Source organism: Lepidochelys kempii, chromosome 6, assembly GCF_965140285.1.
Source record: "Lepidochelys kempii isolate rLepKem1 chromosome 6, rLepKem1.hap1, whole genome shotgun sequence".
Taxonomy (NCBI): domain Eukaryota; kingdom Metazoa; phylum Chordata; order Testudines; family Cheloniidae; genus Lepidochelys; species Lepidochelys kempii.
Genome location: NC_136385.1, coordinates 36,745,347 through 36,768,344, shown reverse-complemented (window position 1 = coordinate 36,768,344; position 22,998 = coordinate 36,745,347). Strand labels below are relative to the sequence as shown.

General features: G+C 39.5%; 1 protein-coding gene across 3 annotated transcripts in view; it reads right to left on the bottom strand.

The window, feature by feature from the left end:
* Positions 1-1,923: 1,923 nt before the first annotated feature.
* The window catches only part of AMPD3 (adenosine monophosphate deaminase 3), a 50,939-nt gene continuing 29,864 nt past the window's right edge, over positions 1,924-22,998 (bottom strand). For all 3 annotated transcript variants that reach the window (XM_073347566.2, XM_073347564.1, XM_073347565.1), the window contains exons 7-15: positions 20,954-21,148; positions 20,521-20,652; positions 19,254-19,417; positions 17,361-17,487; positions 16,299-16,462; positions 7,732-7,852; positions 5,849-6,022; positions 4,737-4,847; positions 1,924-2,881 (exon numbers count right to left, since the gene is read on the bottom strand). In XM_073347566.2, the coding sequence (XP_073203667.1) occupies positions 2,669-2,881; positions 4,737-4,847; positions 5,849-6,022; positions 7,732-7,852; positions 16,299-16,462; positions 17,361-17,487; positions 19,254-19,417; positions 20,521-20,652; positions 20,954-21,148 (1,401 nt within the window). In that variant the 3' untranslated portion in view covers positions 1,924-2,668. The remainder of the gene's footprint in view (positions 2,882-4,736; positions 4,848-5,848; positions 6,023-7,731; positions 7,853-16,298; positions 16,463-17,360; positions 17,488-19,253; positions 19,418-20,520; positions 20,653-20,953; positions 21,149-22,998) is intronic.

The following is a 22,998-nucleotide window of genomic DNA, read 5'->3' as shown; positions in this document are numbered from 1 at the left end:
GAGTCTTTTGATACAGTCCTACATGATGATCTCAGAAGCAACTTAGGGAAATGTGTCTAGCTGAAATTACTAAACTGATTGGAAGATCATAATCAAAGAGTAGTTATCAAGGATTTGCTGTTAAACAGGGAGGATGTAGTTGGGGGGGGGGGTCCTGCAGGGTCAGTCCTGGATCTAATGCTGTTCAATATTTTCATTAATGGCTTGGACAATGGTGTGGGATGTGTGCTTATAAAATTGGCAGATGACACCAACGGTGGAGGGGTGCAAGCACTTGGGAGGAAAGGATTCAAAACAACCTTGACAAATTGGAGAATTGGTCTGAAATCAATATGATACTGAATAAAGAAAAGTACAAGGAAGGGGAAAATCAAATGCACAACTACAAAATAGGACTAAGTGGTAAGGTGGCAGTACCACTGAAAAGGATCTGGGGGTTACAGTCAATCACAAATTGAATAAGACTCAACAATGCAATCAGCTGCAAAAAAGCTAATATAATTCTGGGATGTATTAATAGAAGTGTCCTACCTAAGATGGGGAGGTAATTGTCCCACTCTATGTGGCTCTGGTGAGGTCTCAAAGGTAGTACTGTGTCCAATTCTGGGTAACACTCTTTAGGAAAGATGTGGACAAATTGAAGAGAGGGTCCAGAAGAGAGCAACAAAAGTCATAAAAAGTTTAGAAACCCTTACCTATTAGAAAAGGTTAAAAAAATGGGTATGTTTAATCCTGAGATAAGACTGAGAGGGGACCTGATAACAATCTTTAAATACGCTGAGGGCTGTTATAAAGAGGACAGGGTGATCAATTGTTCTCCATGTCTACTGAAGGTAGAACAAAAAGTAATGGGCTTAATCTGATATTAGGACAACCTTTCTAATGATAAGGGTAGTTAAGTTCTGGAATAAGCCTACAAGGTAGGTTATGAAATCCCCATCATTGGAGATTTTTAAGAATAGGTTGGACAAATACCTCTCAGGGGATGGTCTAGATTTACTTGGTTCTTCCTCAGTGCAGGGGGCTGGACTTTATGGCCTCTTGATGTCCCTTCCAGCCCTACATATCTACAATCCTATGACCTCCTTTGAGATTTATCAGTCAGTTTGTAAAAAAAAATTACTTCATTTAATGAAATTATAAATAGCATTTGTATGATGATAAAAGGATTTGGTGCATTGGCAAGGGGGGGGGAATTTCAGCTGAAAATAATCAATATGGTTTATTCATAGCACCAATAAAAATAACACAACACTATTCTTGAAAACAATCAAGGGATACCCAGAAAAGTGTTCTGAATTGATATTTTACTCCCTCTCTCTGCATCTTGGGAAATTGTTCCAATGGTTAATTACTCTCACTGTTAAAACAGTATGCCTTATTTCCAATTTGAATTTGTCTAGCTTCAACTTCCAGCCATTGGACTGTGTTATACCTTTCTCTGCTAGTCTAAAGAGTCTATTGTTATACTGGAGATGATGCAACCAGGCAAGAACTGCTCCACTAACATTTGAGTGAAATAGATAAAAAAAGAAATGACACAGTAATGCAGATGAGTGGCATGTATCAACTTCTGCGGTCTCATATCAGGTATATGTTAAAAGGGTTCTTTGAAGCAAGGGAGATTCAGGTTAGATATTAGGAAGAACTTTCTACCTACAAGGTAAGCACTGGAACAGGCTACCTAAGGTGATTGTGGAATCCTCATCTGATCTCACAAAGAACAAGGTTAGACAAACATCTCTCAGGAATGGGCAAGGTATGTTTAGTCCTGTCTTGGGTTGCAGGGCATGGATTAGATTACCTTGTGAGGTCTCTTCCATCCCTACATCCTAAAATGGGAAAGAGCTTCTTCTAAGGAACTTGTAATCAAAAGCTGTTCTCCATTTTCAAGGCAGTGCTTTCATATTGAAGCTAAAAATGTTTGAAAAGTCATTTTATTATATGTTTAAGATGTACAGTCATTTTCACACAATTTTCTTTTTCATTAGCAAAAAGATGTAAGCTTCTATTTTTCACACTTACCCCAAAATACTGGGTGATAAGAATGACACGATGGAACTGTTTTAACTAATTCATAATGATGAAAAAGATATGCAATAGTTATCTGGTAACATCTTGTTTCTAAGATCATTACTGAATACTTTATGTACAGGTTGGAGAATGTCTCCAAATATTTTCCATAATGAAAGTGAGCTCATCATTGTGTGCATCATACAATCTGCTAATTAACCAAGGGCTAAATTTAAAAATGCTGTTTGGTATGACTGCCACTGACTACTGTCATGACAAAAAACAGGTGCATGTTTCCTACCAGCATCTGCTGTCATCATGCATCTTGTGTTTGCAGTAGAATACTATAGATCACAGATGCAAGCATTATTAATATGATTGGTTTTAAAACCACACTGCAAAGCACAATTAAAACGCAGTATACAGCATAAATGATGCACAGTTCTCAGCTGACGTGTTTACTGCAGTCTTACATAGCCTAATGCATGTACAAACTGATATTACATTAAAGAGTGTAATGCAACAGAAAATAACTTCACACACTGTTTAACTCCATCTCCCATATATACTTTTCTCTGTATTGTTCAAACAGTTGTATCTCAGCAGCTGTCAATCACAGATTCATTATTAAAAAGCAGATGGTAAATGCACAGGGTCAGGAGGAAGACTGGCTTGTTTCTTGGTGCTGTGACTCTTTAGATAGAACTGTAATCTCTTCTGATTTCATTGCGTCAGACAGGAAGCTGAGCTCATTACACAGTGTCTCATACCTGAAAGCCATTCGGATTTGTGCCACATTTGTCTTTCGAATGTCATTTCCTGCAGGCCCTTCTTTATAATAATTTACCCCTAAGAATTTTTGTTTTTCCTGGGAACAAAATAAAGTTTAAAGCATTATGGAAAAATCAGTTTTAAATTACTTTTGATTTTTTACTATAAGTAAAAGCATCTTTTCAAGTGAATGGCACTGAGGATAAGTGAAAAGAACCCACAAATGAGCTGGCCATGTAGTTTATGATGTTTAGCCATTCACCCTCTTCTTATGTAGGTAGCTTGCTTGTATTAAGCTGCTTTGCCAATGCAGTTCAATGCCGGTTGGTTCAACCAAGATATGCTTTTTTCCCGCCTATCTGTTTTTCCATTTCTCCTCAATTACCTTTTTACTTAAAGTTAGAATCCTTTAAAAAGTTAATGCCACTAGCCTCAGCAGAGTTCTTTGGTCTTATATGAGCTGGTTTACACAATAGCTTTCTATCAGAGCAGAATATGTGACATGCTCATGTGTGTATTTTTCTTCTATTAGCTATGATAGTAAAGCTGCTCTGTTACAGCCTGACCCAAAACCCACTGAAGTTAATGGGAAGCCCCTTTGGTTTTGTTGGGCTTTGCCTCAGGAACTTACCACCTCAGGAGTTTAAGAAGAGAGATTTAGATACCCTTGGCAAGTTGCCATTTTTTTATTTTTTGGGGAAAAAATGACGACAGTGGTCACATCAGCCCACCAGAGGATGCAAGCTAAAATGGTAGTGGAATATGCACCACAGAGACATTCTCGTGCCAGCTTCTCAAAGGAATGGTCCAAAGAGATAGAGATAACTACTTAGAAAAGATTAAGTAACTTCTCTAAAATAGCTTTTATGGAGAGAAATTCATAGATTTTTAAGGCTTGAAGGGATCATTAGATCATCTAGTCTGACTTCCTATATAAAACAAAGGACATAGAATTTCACCCAGTTACCCCTGCAATTGACCCCAATAATTTCTGTTGATTAAAGCAAGTCTTCACAGAGACAATGCCCATCTGAATCAACTACTTCATTCACATTAGGGTAGGCAACAGTAAAAAGAAAGGCTTAAGGAAGAAAAGTAAATGACTGAATATATATGGAATCATGATAAAACCCTGGTATCTTCTTGCAACATACAGTCTATTTCAAGAAAAAAAACTGAAGAATTTGTCGTATCCACAGAGTTAAGTGAATGGTCCACCTACTACTGTTTAGTCTATTTAAATGTAGACAGCAAACTGACTTTTTATAAGATGTTTTATATCCCTGATAATTTTTTTTTTTGAAAGAACTAAACAGGAACCATGTAGGATTGTTTTAGACTTAGTGCCAGATTTTCAAGAACCCAGCACACAACTGGGGTCAGGTTTTCAGAAGAGCTCAGTCCCCATGTAGTGAGCAAATTATCAACAAGGTTGCAAATTTTAGCAGTGATTTCTGCAGTGTGATGTTCACCTGTCTTATGAAGAACTGGAGTGCGACCATAAATGTATTTCACGTATACTACTAGACAACTCAGACTGTAATGAACTCAGCACAGATCAATAGGAACCAAAAGTCAAATCAGTGACTATCTATTACATTAAAGTCTTTGTATACCTGCATCAACCCCCTGAGAAATCCAAGCATGTATACATGTAAAATGTAATTGCCTGCTCCCAGGAGATGATGTGAAAATGAGATCTCCTATCTTTTGAGGTTAATCTGGGAAGCAAAGTTATTTGCATACATATGTACTATATGCTCAGTAAAATAACTCCAAGGAGATGCAGCATCTCACTTTCTCGAAGTTCCTTGAAGCCAGAGGTATCTCACACACACACACACACACGTCATTTTGTAGTCCACAAATATTTCATTTAATCCTTGCATACCTTTACATTCACAAAAAGTCCAAGCAATGATAACGCGTGGCTTGCAACAAACCAAATTTACCTTATGTGATAACCCACTTTGTATTACGCTGTTTCTTGCTAGCTCACAGGAGTCACACGTGCTCAGTTTCCACACTTGAGCTGCTATGGCATATTCCTCCATAAGTGCTTCCTGTACCATCAGAAATATGATTTGTTAGCCTATACCCTATTTAGTAATTGTGTCTGCTATGTAATCATTTCCAGGTAGGAAACGGTCTTATGCTTATTAAACAATTTTGTTAGATGGACACAATTTTCAAGTTTTTAGGTTTTAAACTCAATTACTAGAGAGTGAATGTATTTGTCTATTAATTAATTCAAATTCATAGGAATTGGCATCCAAATTCCTTAGGTTGCTTTGCAAATTGCAGTCTTAATGCTTAATGAATACACCAAGAAAGTTTCTCTCTTCTGATCAACAAGGAGGCAGATACTGACCACCTGAGAATTCCTCCAACAGTGGGTAGCTCTCAACTGGTGTAAAGTTTGTGCAGCAAGCTCCTGCACAAACTGCTCTGTATTGTAGCCACATTGCGGATGGGGAGGGGAAGGGCAGAGTGGAGCAGACTAGAGCACTGCTGATCCTCAGAGGGCAAAAGTTAGAGTTGCCCATAGGCTGCTCTAATTCACACTCATTCACAGCGTAGACCAGCCCACAGAATCAGGGAGCTGTAACCAGTTTCCAGGCACTCTCTCCTCTCCTGCACTCAGTGGAACTCAGAGCAGGAGAGCATCAAGCCCAGAACATTGAATGAACAGTTTGTAGTTTATCTTCAGAGACTTCAAATGACATTTTTTTCAGTAAACTTCAACCACATTCATTAGAAAGGAAACAGGTCTGCCCTGGCACCCCACCTCTAAAACATTGGAGGTCTCCATCCGCTTGAGCTTCCTCTGTACTTGAGGAGCCAGTGGCTGGAAGAGGCAGGAGTACAGACATGTAATTTGGCAATTAGTAATTTCCCCATGAAACTAAACAGTTTTCAAAGGAGTGGGAATGAGGGGGGACATTGAGAGGTATGTAAAGACATGAGGTGTCACACACTATGCCACGAGAAATAAAGTGTTTCAGGCCACTTTTATCTTTAAGGTGAATTTGTTAACCATGCTAAAGTTTTCAGTTGTGCTTACCTTTGTATAATGGAATTGCATAGGATCGTCTGTAGAGAGGGAAATGTGAAGTCCCTTATGTAGAAATTCCCGTAGTGGATTTTTTGAATACTCAAGGAATAGGCTATTGTTGCTAAGTGGAGACATGGCAATGGGAATTTGTGCAAGATAATAAAGATACTGAAGAACTGGACTCTGTACAAAAACAATACAGATACTCATTTAATCACCCTGTGAGATAACAGGAAAGGAGGTTTTCAATCAGAGGAAATGGAAACAGCCTCGTTGAATATGACTGTGGAAGGATTATGACCAGAAAAACTGAAGTCTGCACTGAACTGCCTTTTGTGGCTTGACTTTTTCACAGATTTTTTTCAATATTTTCTAAATGCAACTTTAAAAAAAAAAGAAAAAGAAGAAGAAATAATGGCATTTAAAGCAACAAATATTCTACATTTTGGATGCACTGAGACAGTATTCACATTAAAACACAATTATTTACTGAGCCTAGGGATTGTACATGATTCTGTCAGAGAGCTCTGTTCCATACTAACAGAGTCCCTACCCAAAAGAGCTTAAATTCAGATGCACCACAGGTACATTACAGAACACTAATTATATCCAAACCACTTCACAGAATAGGTCAGTTTGGTGGTGGTAGTGGTGGGGGGGGGGGGGGTTAAAGAACAGAAGGAAGGAGCTTTCATTTGTCTGAGGGCATAAATATGGGTGCACATGTAATGCATTCTCATCTGTATTCATGACTATTTGGGGCTTGTAATCCCACTAGTGTACAAGACATGAGCCTGCACCACACTTATCAGCTCTGCCAGGTTTATTCCATTCTTGGCCATACAAGAATAGAGCTGACAGGCTAAAGAGAAGAACAGCATAATGTAGTGACTGTGTACAAAATATAAGACACTGCCTGGGTCTAATTTTAGGACTGTCAGCCCTAATAAAGACTTAATAGGATATGACTTCAGGTCAAAATTTTCAGTTTTGAGTATCTAACATTAGACACACATCCATATTTAGGCATCTAAGTTAGTGGGTTGATTTTCACAGGACCTAAGCACGAGCAGTTCCCACTGATTTCAATTGTGTTCTGAATTCTTTTAAATAACTTGTTTTAGATGCCAAATTACAGGAGAACTAGATTGGGGGAGGGGTAGAATGTTTTCCCTTTCAAAATGTCAATATTTCAGCAAAATTCTAGAACTGAAACTTTTTGGCCATAACCAAAAATTTTGGGAGATGTGGCTTGGCAACTTATCCCAAAAGAGACTGCAGGGCCTGAGGCACCCAAACCACAACTTCCACGAAGCATTACGGTGGCATTTCTTGGTTTTTTTCAACAAAAAGTTGAAATATCCATGGAAAGCTTACGCTTTACATAAAAAAATGGGTTTTGTCAAAAACCCAATTTTCCATCAAAAATCCATTTCAATGAAAAATTTCCAGTCAGCCTTAGGGAACTATTTTGTGGGGAGATGCAAGCAATTTTTCCTAATCTTAGAATAGTCATAAGAGATTTATTTTTAATTCAAAGAATTTACATGTGAACTATGGAGGGATTCTTATTTCAGTCTTCCTAAGTAAATCCCCATTTATAAAGACAGATGTATTTTTACCAGAATGACTATTGACTTGATACAAATCTGCCACCCGGTGGCCAATTATTTTCACAAAGATTTTCTTAATGGATGAAAGCCTGGTCCCCACTGATGTCAGTGGGAATTTTGCTATTTACTTCAATGTGGCCAGAATTTCATCTTCTATATTTGCCTAGATTCTTCAGGAGGGTGAGAGGTCATGTAGAGGTGTTTTTATTAATTGATAAGTCTGCTGTATTTGAGTTTTTTCAATAAATTAAGACTATGATAAATGAACTAGAGCAATACCTTCTTCAGGAGTAATCCATGAGAAATGTTGTCAGATGTCAGAAAGGCTGACACCAGATGAGTGATGGACCCAGCTTCTCCACAATGAGGGCGAAATAGGAAGGTACTCATGCCTCTTTCCCTGCAGAAATTAAAAATAAGTCCTACCCCAAGATAACTGGTGTCTTTTCACCCATTTTGCATGTAAGTTCCATTAATATCAATTGAAAAATATCCACAAGAATAACTATACACATCAATTTGGGAAAACAGATCTAGAGTAATTTTTTACTTCACTAGACTCAGATGTGCTTAAACTACAATTACTTGTGTCTTAACCCGGTACCATTTCTTCCATAAACCATAACAAACCCTGCACAAACTGAAATTACCTGCTAATCTTTGTAGATGCTCAAAACATGAAAATGATTAAAAACATACATTTTTGAATTGGCTGAGTATAAAGACGTTCTGGGATGGAATCTTAATTACAAGTCATACTCATAGAATCATTTGAGGGTATATTTCATCTTTGACAACTTTGCATATGCTACCAGGTTACTCAAAAATATAAAATAGGTCTGCAATGGGGTACCAATGTTTGCTTCAAAGGTGTTGATTCTGTTGAGACAGGGTTAACAGGGTGCTGCTGACTCATTGAAGCAGGTGGATCATTACCATTGCCAAGATACCAGGAAGTTTAGTGTGGCTCCCTAGAGGGAGAGGCTCTAGGATGGCAACTGAGCAGTCTTGAGGAAGGAACATTCAGTTACAGGCAAGCTAGAGTTGAACTTTCTTGTATTTTTGTTAATTACTGTGGTAATAAAAGGAAACCCCAGTCAGAGGGTTATTTTGGAATCTACATCATATATTAATTTTGTTTCAGAGTAGGTTGGGAAATATACCTAGTAACCATCTTCTGAACCATAATAAACCCCAAAGATTGGGGGGAGACAACACATACAAACATACATACACACACACACACACCCCTATTTTCTGAAAAGAAATAGTTCAGACGCAAAACAAGATGGATGAATGTAGGAGAACTAAGTGAAATATTTCTAAATTCATAGTGGAAGGAAAGACTGTGTGTAGCAGACAGACAGCCAACAAGTAGGCAGCCAGATGTTTGATATAAGTTCAAGGAGATTTAAAAGAGTTTTTCTTGTTGTTTTTCTTGATTTTATGGAGTACTGAAAGCAAGAAACGTTTGGGGTTGGGAAGGGGGAATACTGTTTTGAATGTTACTCAGGAAATGCTTGGAAGAAGATAAGTTAAAATGACGCTAATGCTTTGTTAGTTTATAGCATCTGCCATGGGAGGATCCCAAAGCACCGTACAAATGATAATGAAACAAATCTCACATCACTTCTGTGAGTTAGGGAAATATTATTACACCAGTGCAGTAGATAACCTCTCTGTGCCTGTTTAAGTGACTACCTTAAGGTCCATATACATCAAACTTTGGTGTTGACAATTTCTGTCTCTTCCCTTTTAATTATCTTCTGGAAATCACCTTTATAACCATTCCAAACTTTAGCCTCTTCTCAGAGCTAAGGACAATGAGAGTCAATTGGCCTATGCCAACAGATGAGACACCTTGCCTGGAGAGCATTAATTAAGCTAAAGCTAAAATACACAGTTCCTAGGAAAGGAAAGCTCTTATGCTTGATAAAGATTTTTCCAACTACTGTTGATTTCTCAAACCAAAGACTCCCATAATTTTACTTATGGATGAGACTTCCATCTCTCTTGGTCTAGCTAAGGAGAGCCACGGCCAGGCAACAGACAAGTGTAACTGTCCCCTTTCTGTGTGGAGTACCTAATTGTCTCGTATGCTAAATAGAAACTGTGATGCTGGCTTGCCAGGTGTCAGCTCATGCCAAGGCCCAGGGCCTCTCTGAACACCGACAAATGCATAGCTAGAAACCATGTTGGCTTACCTGTGGGTTAGTATAGTTAAAACAGATATTAGCATTCTAAGAATGTGTGTTTAATGTTTAGACTTTATGGAATACTTGTAGGATGCTGCACATAATAGTTCTACTTATAATATCTGTATCCCATGGTGTAAAGTTATATTGAATGTTTGCTTTGTAAACCTCTATAATTGTGTAACTCACTAAACAAGAGAAGACACGTTAATTTAGAATAAAGTGCTCGCCCTGCAGACAAGAGGGCCTTTGAAACCAAATGAGCCATTGTAAGATATCAAAAGGTTATGTTGTTGATTGCCCTCCCCACTTTTGTCAGACAGACACATTTGTTCCATCAGTTTGGACTTCGGGGAGAATAGGATAAAAATCCTTGACAAGAAGAAACTAGGTCTCTTTATGCTGTCTGGACTCTGAGTGACAAAGATTCCTAAACATAAGCAAGAGATCCCCATGCTCCTTGGCATGGGTCAGCCCTAAAGGACATACATAGCTGCTTAATATAGAAGCTTATATTACCTTTCTAAACCAAAGACTAACACATTTGTGTGTGTTTCCTGTTTTAACCTTGTAAATAATACTCTTTTTTTTAGTTAATAAATCATTAGTTTGTTACAGGAGTAGCTACAGGTGTTGTCTTTGGTTTGAGATATGAGTATAATCAACCTGGGATAAGTGATTGGTTCTTTGGGACTGGGAATAATCTGAATATTGTTGTGATTTTTGGTGTAAAGTAACCATCACATAGTCCAGCTTGCCTGGGTGGAAAGATAAACTGGCATGCCCAAGGGGACTATCTGTGACTCCATGGTAAAACTGTTACAGTGCTTTAGGAGTTCACACTTGTTATTGTGAAGGTAAAATCTAATTATAGAACATACAGCCAGTTTGGGGTTTCTGTTGTGCTTTTTGACAGTCTGCCCTGAGGTTGGCACGCATGGTCGTGAGCCATTCCAGACAGTGTGACATGAACCAAAGAAGTGGAAAAACAAAATGGAGCTTTCAACCAGTTAGGAACAGCCTGTCTGGTGACCCAAAAACCTGAAAGTTCCAGAGATCAAAATGTCCAAGCTTATATATTCCACCCCAACTTAGAAAGTATTGATAATGTTTGCCTGATAAGTCAGAAACACATCTCTCTGAATAATCTGTCTGGTTTCTCTAACATCTCAAATCCTATAGTAAGCCTGGAAAGATGTTAAGTGAAAAGCATTCGATATAATTAGGGCTGTCACTTAATCGCAGTTAATGCAAGCAATTTAAAAAATAGTTGCAATTAATTGTTGTTTTAATCACACTATTAAATAACAATAGAATACCAATTTAATTTTATTATATATGTTTTGGATATTTTTCTACATTTTCAAATATATTGATTTCAGTTACAGCACAGAATAACTGTACAGGCTCACTTTATATTACAACAGTGCCATGTGAATGCCTGTTCCCACTTTCTTGTGACATTGTAAATAAGAAGCCGGCAGTATTATCTCCTGTAAATGTAAACAAACATGTTTGTCTTAGCAATTGGCTGAACAAGAAGTAGGACTTGCAGGCTCTAAAGTTTTACTTTTTGAGTGCACTTATGTAAAAAAATAATTCTACATTTGTAAATTGCACTTTCACGATAAAGAGGTTGCACGACAGTACTTGTATTAGGTGAACTGAAAAATAGTATACCTTGTTTGTTTTCAAACAGTGTAAATATTTGTAAAAAAATAGTATAAAGTGAGCACTATAAACTTTATATTCTATGTTGCAATTGAAATAAATATATTTGAAAATGTAGAAAAAAATCCAGAAATATTTATAATAAATGTAAATGTGTATTCTATTATTGTTTAACTGTGCGATTAAAACTGTGATTAATCACAACTATTTTTAATCGAGGTTTTTTATCATTTGACAGCCCTAGATAGAACCAAAGAATGTATGGTTCATGTTCTATATATTTAAAGATTGTAAGGGATTTTGTTTCATTTCTTTGAAAATGGTGGTTGCACCCTAGAAGTGGTAAGAACTGTATGGCACTAGAAGGAAAAAGGAATGTTGAAAGATATCTAGCCAGGGTATAATTTCGGAATATTAAGAGAAATTGCTTAAAGAGCAGGATCCCAATGAATAGTCAGGACAAATAATGAAATACAATCTATTAAATGAATTAAACCATCTGACTGAAGGAAGCATTAAAGAAATTTATTATACACTGATGCCATCTACTGTATATCAATGGAAACATCAGAAAAACAGAGACAGCTGAGAGCCACAGGGCAACTGACCAACAGAAATCAGAGGCCCCCTCTGAAGAGCCCTGAAATCAGGATACACAAAACTGAGGTCACTGTATGGGACCCCAGAGTTTTTCCAGTAGAGGTGTTAAGCAGATCTCAAACGCCTCTCCCCTCCTCATTCAGGGTCACAAGACCAAAAGTTGACTGAACTCGCAAAGAAGCTGCAGAATCCCCAGTGTGATCAACATCTGGACCAGCTATGTGGAAAGGATTCTCCCTTATTCCAGGGTTAATAGGATAAGAAGCGGTGAGATTTCATTATTAAGACTGAATTTCCCTATCTGTTTTTTAACATAAAAAACAGAAGATTATCTTGTTGAGGCTAAACTCTTAAGTGAGACTTCAAGTAACAATACTTTAGATCACTGGTGAGCAACCTGTGGCCCACTCATCAGGGTAATCTGATTGTGGGCCTCGAGACATTTTGCTGACATTGACCGTCCGCAGGCACGGCCCCCCACAGCTCCCAGTGGCCGTGCGGTTCACTATTCCCAGCCAATGGGAGCTGTGGGAAGTGGCGGGCTGCAAGGATAATGGAGCAAATAATCAAACAATTTATAAGCATCTAGAAGATAATAAAGTGATAAGTAACAGTCAACATGCCTTTGTCAAGAACAAATCATGTCAAACCAACCTAATATTCTCCTTTGACAGGAGAACAAGACTGGTGGTTGGAGAGGAAGAGGAGAGAAGAAGTAGATGTGATATATGTTGACTGTAGTAAGCCTTTTGATACTGTCTCGCATGACTTTCTCATAGACAAATTAAGAAAAAATAGCCTAGACCAGCGGTTCTCAAACTGTGGGTCGGACCCCAAAGTGGGTCACAACCCCCTTTAAATAGGGTCGCTAGGGCTGGCTTAGCCTTGTTTGGCTACAGGGCTGAAGCCCAAGCCCCACTACCCAGGGCCGAAGCCAAAGCCCAAGGGTTTCAGTCCTGGGCAGCAGGACTTGGGCAGCAGGCCTGCATGGGGCTGAAGCCCTTGATCTTCAACTTTGGCCTGTCTCCTGCCCAGAGCGGTGGGGCTCAGGCTTTGCTCCCCAACCCCTCGCCCAGGGCAGTGGGGCTTGCATGGGCTCAGGCTTCAGTCCCTCCTTCTGGGGTCATGAAGTAATTTTTGTTCTCAGAAGGGGATCGCGATGAAATTAAGTTTGAGAATCCCTGTCCTAGACTAACCTACTATAGACAACTAGTTGGAATCTATACTCTGAATAGTTATCAAAGGCTCACAGTCAAGCTGAAAGGGCCTATCGAGTGGGATCCCACATGGATCTGTCCTGGGTCTAGTTCTACTCGATATCTTTACAAATGATTCGGATAATGGCATAGAAAATACATATATAAAGTTTGCGGACGATACCAAGCTGGGAGGGGTTTCAAGTGCTTGGAAGGACAGGATTAGAATTTGAAGTGGTCTTGACAAACTGGAGAAACAGTCTGAAATAAGATAAAATAAGGACAAATGCAAAGCACTACACTTAGGAAGGAATAAATCAGTTGCACAAATACAAAATGGGAAATGACTACCTAGGAAGGAGTACTGCAGAAAAGGAGCAGAGGGTTATAGTGCATCACAAACTAAATGAGTCACCAATGTAACCATGTTTCAAAGAAGTGAACATCAGTTTGGGATGTATTAGCAGGAGTGCTGTAAGCAAGACACAAGAAGCGATTCTTCCACTCTACATGGCACTGATAAGGCCTCAACTGGCATACTGTGTCCAGTTCTGTGTACCACACTTTGGGAAAGATGTAGACAGGCTGGAGAGAGCACAGAGGAGAGCAACAAAAATGACTAAAGATCAAGAAAACAAGACCTACAAGGAAAGCTAGACAAATCAGATTTTTCTCAAGTTTTGGGAGGAGTGAGAGGACATAACAGTCTACAAGTATGTAAAAGGTTGTTATAGCCCTTCTCTTCTATAAATTGTTCTCTTTAACCACTGAAAACAAGACAAGAAACAAACAGGCTTAAGTTGCAGTAAGGAAGACTTAGGAAGTTTTTCCTCATATCTAACCTAACTGTCAGGGTAGTTGTTAAGCACTGGAACAAATTGCATAGGGAGGTTGTGAAATCTCTGTCTGTTGGAGGTTTTTAAGAACAGGTTATACAAACACCTGTCACGGATTGTCTAGAGAATACTTAGCCCTGCCTCAGTGCAGGGGACTGGACTAGACTAGACGACCTATCAAGATCACTTCCACACCTACATTCCTACGATGAGTCCATTAAGGAGCATAAAATCAACTTAATTTCCTGAGCTGAACTTGGTTATTGTGTAAAAGTAAGTATCATTGTTGTATAACTTTTAAAGTAATAGAATAACATCTTGTCAGGAAGATGCATGAGACCCAGTAGCTGGACAAGATTACATTACTGAACTGTTTAACCAAACACAAGTACAAAACTTAACAAAAATTAACTGACCATGTGCACCATTTATGGGAGTTATGGACTAACTACCATAACCAGTTCTTCAGGGAATATCAACAAAGGGAAATTGCCTAATCTTATTAATAATGAACAAGATGGTATTGTCCTCGGTATATAACAGAGGGTACTATAAACTGGCAATGCATTAAACTGTATAGGGAAATTTTTCCATTTAGCACAACTTGTAATTTGGGGTCAGTGACACCGCATCTTATTTGAGGCATATGTTATTAAGAACATTTGTGCTCAGTGTATATTTCTTCTATGGTATCTTTACCAATATTGGACCCTGACACTGCAATACTTGATAACCTTCTGTACGGACAGTAGCCAATTTATCTGGAAGAAAACCTCAAGAAATGCCTAGATTTTCCTCAGCTACTGGTGTATCACTCAGCAGCACAAACCTGGAGGGTACCACATACGGCTTGTTGTTCCATTAAGGGATATCAATATATATGTAAACATGGTGTTTTTGACATCGTGAGTACTGTGTGTGCCCACAACAGTTTGAATCAGTTCAATGAGACAAAAGCTAACCATTCCTGTCTCCTACCCTCTCAGGTTTACCAAATGGTGACAATTAGCAGACCTACAATATGGAGGGACACTACTGTTTAGTAACCAGCTATAAAAATTATATATAAAAACCTTACTAGTAACGTTACTACTCCGAAATTCTGTCTTACTCTTCCTGTGCATAACACTGTGTCACACTATACTAATGCTATTCCAGTTTCAGGAGTAATAGTTTTAACTATATTATACATTGCGACTGAGCAGTTTGCTAAAACAGTATAAAGCTTACATAAATGCTCTTACCTCTGCTTCATGTATCAATTTGACAAAAGGAGCCCCCCTGACTTCACTGTGCCCTATGGGGGGACCGTTAGCCAACACATACATGTTAAGTGCAACATACACTACACTAATAAATATGCACACAGTATAATATACCGTGTGTAAATTGGTGTTAAGAAGCTGTTAACTGAATGGATTATGCTCTTCCCACAATCCTGTTCGCCCATGTCATGTATTCCACAACACTCAGCAATGCTGAGGTCAGCTTTGGCATTAGAAAACAGGAGATCTGTCAAAGCCGAAATACATGAATGGTGTGCCCTAGCATTGGTTGAGATGCACCTCTATGGTATGTGAAACCGAGGTAAGGAATGGTACAGAACAAGCTAAGGAGCAGGAGGTGGGATCTTTGGCCATGTATAAAGTGTTTATTAACCGTTAAGCAGCCATAATACATATAGAGCTAGTTTTGGAGGTGTATCCTCAAAGCACACGAATTTGGTTAGTTGGTCCTTTTACTACACTTGTGGTTCATTAAGAATATTTAATCAATTGGCTACATATTAATCAACAATTAGGGTTTCCTGTATCTTTCATAAAAGGCTGGTTAGTCAAAATTTCAATGTTTTTATTTTAATACAATACAGTATCTCTGAAATACTTGGAGGTAATAATTTACAATTCAGGTAGAGTGGAAAATACACAGAGAACCATACTACAGAACAAGAAAAGTGCTGATAAACTTATGGTACTGCTCCACAGAGGAGCACTCTGGAGCAATACACCCAGAATAAAGGCAAGATGAGCCACAGAGAGCCAACTGTGTTTTTAAATATAGATTTTTCAGTTGAAACAAATACTTACATTTTTTGTTGTTAGAGGTAAGTGTGAGTGCCATAATCTAAGTTACAGTATTTATCTGTCACCTAACAATCCCAGACACAATCCTAAATATTTTATCTGGACTTCAAAACTGGACCTAAAAATGTTCTTAGTTTTAAAATAACAAAATCAAAACTGTGCATAAAATTTATACTGTGTCCAAGACGATTATTTTAATCTTCTCTACCCCATCTTTCCACCAAAGGTAAACACAGAATGGTATGGAGGAAGATTACTACTTACTTTCTAAGGTTGTTGAGCACCATGATGTTGGCGTACATGTAATACAAATAATAACTATATGGAGGATTCTTTTCACTGGTCCAGAGGTCAGGGTTAGGACTTCTGTTAGAGAACATGTGGTCGGTATGTTTAGACTCATCATCAACACTGTCAAAGCCAGTCACCTATGAAAAGGGATTCATAGGAACCTTTTTTTTTTTTTGATAAGCAAGTTTCAGAACTATCAACTCTAGTTTTATTAGAATATTAAAATAGCCACCTCCACCTGTAAGTACTTGCCCTCCTTCAGTCAGCAATCCTGCAACTCTGCTATTCTAGAGCATTGTTCCAAGATGCACAGGATGCAGAAGGCAGTTCTTCTGTGATGTGTGTCATAACAACTGAAGCAGCAATTCTACTCCATGGCTAGAACATTTGCTGGAAATTTTGGAATTGATCAGCTGCAGCTTTCAAAATTAAACTAATGTAATTATACAGCTTTACATAATCCAAATTGGTATTAACATTTTGTGAGTATTTTATTAAAGTAGAATCATCGATTTAGTAGTCCTTTCTCAACATGAAAGCAACTAGCTGGACAAATTAAGAGCATGAGGTGATATGGACATATTAACAAGCACAATTAGTATTTTTCTTTGATTGTTGACGGACCACTATGGAGGCCTTTATTGTTTAAGGAACTGAGTTTTTTTTTCCCCCCAAAGAACTTTTAATTCTGCAGGGAGCCAGCAAAAGGGGCTTTTGTGGTGCTTACCAGAGCTTGTTCTTGTTCTCTGCACTAGCATGAATGTAGATTCACTACTCTCTTCTACAGGTAGGACTATTGGAAGGAGCCCTGTGCTGCTTCCAGGTTAAATAAATGGTGGTTGCTTGTCAACATGTTCTTACCCATATTTTTACTCAGGCATATGAGTGTTTAAAAAACATTAACAGCCTTCACAGGAGGGTTTTTAATAATAATGTCTGTGGCTTTCACAATCTCCCCTGATACAGAAACTAAAAATCTAACTGTGAAGAGAGGATCCATTTCGAGTAAGACACAGAAGAGCCATACATACTTACATATTTGAGGAAGAGGTGCAGCTCCCTGTGATCTGTGGGATTGACGGTTGCCTCAAACAGAGGTAAGAAGATGTTCTCTAACATTTTCCCAAAACTAGCCAGAAGATTTTTTGACCTAAATATGTCACTGAAAGAAGCAGATATACAACTGTAACTACTTTTCATTAGTCAGCCAACTTTTTTCCCTCCCTGACATACTCAGAAAACATTTTAGGGTCAGATTCAGATCTCCAAAGCATTTATCACATGGCTGGTGCTACACAAATATATATTTTGGGACCAGGGTAATGTTCCCTCTAATTTTTGACAGGCTGTGTGCGCAAAAAATTTCTTCTGTGCAAATTTTTGTGCGTGTGGTGTTTCGCCGTGTGCACGGGGTTTAGGATCTGTGTGCGCACGCACATGCGCACAGCTTAGAGGGAACAGTGGACCAGGGCTGTCTTTTTTTTCCTTCTTTGTTGTGTGTCTGTACAGCACCTAACAGAATGGGGTCCTAGATGCTACTGCATTAGAAATAATAAATACACGTGTCAATAATAATAATAACAAATATCAGAGGGGTAGCCATGTTAGTCTGTATCCACAAAAACAATGAGGAGTCTGGTGGCACCTTAAAGACTAACAGATTTATTTGGGCATAAGCTTTTTTGGGTAAAAAGCCCACTTCTTCAGATGCATGGAGTGAAAATTACAGATGCAGGCATAAATATACTGACACATGAAGAGAAGGGAGTTTGGTTCGCAGCTTGTAAGGTAACTCCCTTCTCTTCATGTGTCAGTATATTTATGCCTGCATCTGTAATTTTCACTCCATGCATCTGAAGAAGTGGGCTTTTTACCCAAAAAAGCTTATGCCCAAATAAATCTGTTAGTCTTTAAGGTGCCACCAGACTCCTTGTTGTTTTAATAATAATAAAAATAAAAAATGTTACTGCCATGTATCAATCCTGAGAAATGTCTCAATTGTGAAAGCAAGTAACCCATTTCCTTAAAGGAATCCAGGCACTGAAAATGGAAAGAAGGGGTAATTGTGTGATTCAGTTTTCCAAATGAAGCTATTGCAAAGAAAAGTAAAACATTCTGTCTCTTTGCAATACTGAAGTTTCTCTTTTGATAGTCCCAGTTTGCATGACTAATGCCATGGTCATCCCCTGATTTAGAATGTTGTGCAAGAAAGTTAAAGGAGAAGAACTCTCTCCCCAATGAGCAATAGGCCCGGGGTAGCTGTGCTATGCTGACAACTCCTCATATTATTTTTCTAGCTGCCTAAATTCAAAACGTGCACTTCAGCCACCATCTACTATGACAAATATCCATGGCAGAATTCATTAGTTACAGCATACATCATTTAGTATAGTAGTCCCTAAGGATGCTGAAAGATGCTGAAAACGGATATTGATTTAATTTTGTAATTTATAGTTTTAGTTGAAGTACCATGTTAATTGAATCGATTAGTCATGATCTTGCAGAAAACTCTCTGCCACTAAAAGTTTGGAAAGCTTTTCCCTCTCCTTATGCAGCATTTCTGGAATCAGATTCTGACTGTTTCAGCAATCAAAACTACGTGACATTTTGACCTGCTTCTGACAAATGTTTTTTTCAGCATTAAAAAAAAAAAAATGTAATTTGAGTTAAATGCTTATAAATATTTTTGGAGGAAGTCACTAGTTTTGAAAAGCTTGAAGCAGAATAAACTTTTAGTCCCACAAAGGAAGCCTGCAGCATTGAGTTAGCCATGCACTTAGCCATGAGGAAAATTCCCAGACTTTTTTTTTTAAATAAAAATAAGTACAGGACAGTTGGTAAAGCAGCTAAGGGGATATTAGAGGAGAAAATGTATCCTTTTGCAAGATTTTAATCTGTTCTCATTACCAATAACTCCTGCTTACTTACTAAATTCTGGGAACCTGAATCACCCAGCGTATGTTGGGTGAATAAACCTTGTGTTCAATGAACCATGTTGCCAAATTCTGCCATTCATCTGGAGACCGCCCATAAATGGATAACCGAGGTTCCATATACTGGTATTTATTTTCTTCTAGTTCACGAGCTACTTCCTATTGGAGAACAACTCATTAATGTTTGCTTATGTAAGGACACAACGTATCATGCACATTTAGTGTTTTTGTCTACCACACTTTTTTCCCCTCAGACCTGCTTTACAATGGAATGCAGCTGAACAGAGTCTGGCAACTGTTAAACATAAAAGGAATCTCTTGTCATTCCTGCTAAACTATCCCATTTAGAATGCAGGAAGAGCTGTCACTTAGTGGCTAACTTTGAAATCTTTAAAACAGTGTGGAATTAAATGCAACCTTTGGCTTCAGAGGGCCTACCCTGTGCCTTGTGGAGTCACTTACACCACTCTATACTACATGTAATCAGAATGATAGCATTTTGCACTCCCTTTACACTGTTGTAAATGACTACACAGTGTACAGGACAGTGGAGAATCAGGCGCAGAATCTGTATGTCAATTGCCTCCTAAAAAAGTTATGCCATTAGTTTTAGTCAAACAACTGTGTAGGTGTGGAAAGAAACTGAGTAATGCACATGCAGGAGGCCTCTCCTCCACACTAGTTTGTTGCAAGAGTACTTTTGCAGCAATTGTGTCTGTATACCATTCCTAGCTCCCCAGTCTTTAATTTCTAGTGCCGAGGGCTCCCTATCATGTTCTGGGCCACAATGTTCTACTGCTGGTTGCTTCCCATTAATTTGTAACTGCACAAGACTGAGGAGGCTTGGAACAGCCCAGGCTCCCCTGCAAGTTGGAGCATGTACAATTATACAGGAAACAGCAGGCAGTGATTGGCTCAGCAGAGGTCTCAGTCTGGTAACTTGGTACAGCAGCCTGAAGCCTTGGGGAATCTCCAAACCATTGTACATACTGCAAATTACTTCTACAAAATACTGTGCCAATACAGCTAGAGAGATACAAATAAGGGGCATCACTTACTATGGGGCAAGGTAGGCAATCCTCATCCCCGCAACTCTTCATAGGTATATATGCTCCATTATGTCGTTCTCTCTCTCTCTCACACACACACACACACGTTGCAGGATATGTAATCACCTTTTATATTTCTATAGGCTTACACAACTTCCTCTCTCCCTTCCAGAATTTTTCTGACAGGATATCCCTGGTACAAGTCTTACTTACCTTGACCATACGAGCAAAGTATTCACCACCAAGGTAGTTCTCAGTTTTCAGGTACAAGTCCCTTAGCTCACTGGCACCAACTGGATTGTACTTGGAGTTAAATTTATCAAACCGATGAAATGTTTGGCGACCCTGGAGGAAAAAAACATCTCAGTAGAGGTATCCAGATAGCAGTGGTTAAGAACTACCTAACCGTTTTCTACTAAGATTGTTTTCTAACCACAAAACTGTTAGGAAAGAAACAGCCTACGAAAATCCTTGTTTACAACATACTGACAAATAATTTAAGCACTGTTTTTTTGGGTATATATTTTTTTTAAATATCATTCAACAGATGCAGCAAAAAACTCTTTCCCTTCCCTTCCCCCCAAGCAGTTTGCACTAACAGAGAGCTGGTTATTCTCCATTTTATTTGTTGAGGGAATAGACTTACAGCATGGACATCTAAAGAGTCTACAGTGAGGTCATAAGGATCCATGTGAAGGCTCTCAAACACTTGTTTTAAAGTCATCTTCTTGCCTTCTTTCTCTACAACAATCCGATTTGACTCTGTTTTGTAAGTGCGCTTAATAAACTTCAGCAAATGTTTCTGATTCATGCAGGCAGCAGCATGGATATGAGTATCAACCTGAAATAAAAAACAGATTACTCTTGTTTAGCAGACAGTACATGGCCTTTATCTATCCAAGTACCTCTGTGTCATACAGAATTATAAAAATGTTACACAATATTTCTCTTTAGGAATCAGATGGCATGGGATATTACATCCCTCAAAATATTTCAGCTCCTGGGTCCCAAGGGGCGAGGAGGGGGGGGGGGAAGGGTTACATTACATTTACATAGTGCTCAGTGAGTATTTTTTTTAAGGATATTCTGTTTTTCCACAGTTTTAAACTAGAACATAAAAACCACTGATAGATTAAACTAAAGAGAGCAAATAAAACACCTGGAACTCTTAGGACTACATCCTGCCCTGCATCCCCAATGGAGAAGAAGTTGAGTAACAGGGTTGTACATAGATGATCTCTTTCCAGGACTAAATAGAATCCTTCCCCTCACGCTGCAAAGTGGGAGCGTTGCTGCTCCACAGGCATTCTGTGCAGTCTCCAGCATACTGCTGCCAGTACAGTGCTGTAATCCTTCACTGTGCTGTGTAGAATAGCTGCTGGATCTGTGTAGTTGCACATGTCCTCTTTCCTCATCTGTTCCTCTCCTGCACCATCCCAGACTCTGTTGTGTGCTTCACTTGTGCAATCTCTTCCTTCCATGCAGTGCAATGACAGTTCTACTGTTGTCAAGGATCTTCACAGTCACAGCAGATCTTGGTATGAGATGGGATTTGACCCGTAACTGACATTAAGAAAATGGCTTCACCTTTTGAGGACCCATTTTGCAGTTTATATACCACCATGTTATTGGATCCATTTATGAATCACTGGCGTCTTTGAGCAGACTACTAGGGTAACCTCTCTCCTTGTATCCCTGGGCAGGAATTGGCTACAGTCTCCTCTGAAAGAGCAGGTGATGCTAGTGCTGATATAAGTACTTCAAAGGGGTGGAGTAGTAGGGGGCTCGGAGCGCTATTGAACCCACCAGCAGAGCTGCACCTCACTAACAAAGTGGCACAGTGGCTGTTCCAGAGTTGCACTTGGTGTGAAGCTGCATGAGAAATTCTGGTTGATTCAATCCAAATTTCCCCTGGTGGCTTGTCCTATTGGGATCCAGGAAGTGGGCGGGCAGAGCTCGTCCACTACGAAAGGAGCCCCCCCCAGCCTAAGGGGGAGATCCACAGGGCCTGGAGAGCCAATCAATTACGGGGGACAACTAATGAAAAACAGGGACGGGAGTGCGGTCAAAGGGTCAAACGAAGGGAACTGGACGGGGACACCGAGCAGAGAACCCCGGACAGCGCCCACCTCTCCTCAAAGGTGTCAAGGGAGTCGGTGGACGCCGCCCAGAGGAACTCCGCTCGGAGGCGTGAACGGACAGAGGATCGGAAATAGGCCCCGCAGTCGCAGGAGACTCCATCGGCCAACCTCCTCACCCTGGTTTTATAGATGGCCGCTTTAGCCAGGGCCAGGAGGAGGTTGACCAGGAGGTCCCGTGACTTAGTGGGGCCACGGACAGGGAGTGCATAGATGAGAAGGTGAGGAGAAAAGTGCAACCAAAACCGTAACAAAAGGTTGGTGAGGAGCCGGAATAGGGGCTGCAACCTGGCGCACTCCAGATAGACGTGCGCCAGGGTTTCCCTCACGCCGCAAAAGGGGCAGGTGTCCGGAATTGAGGTGAACCGCGCCAAATACACGCCCGTGCTCACGGCCCCGTGAAGGAGCCGCCAACTGACCCTGGTGGCTTGTGAGGAGGTGTCAATCCCACACCAGCCCAGCTGGGGTGAAGGTGGTGTGGAAGGGGTCAATTAACCCTACAGGCTGCATCTGGGGGGAGAGTCAGGCTTGGCTGATAAGCACTAATTGAAGA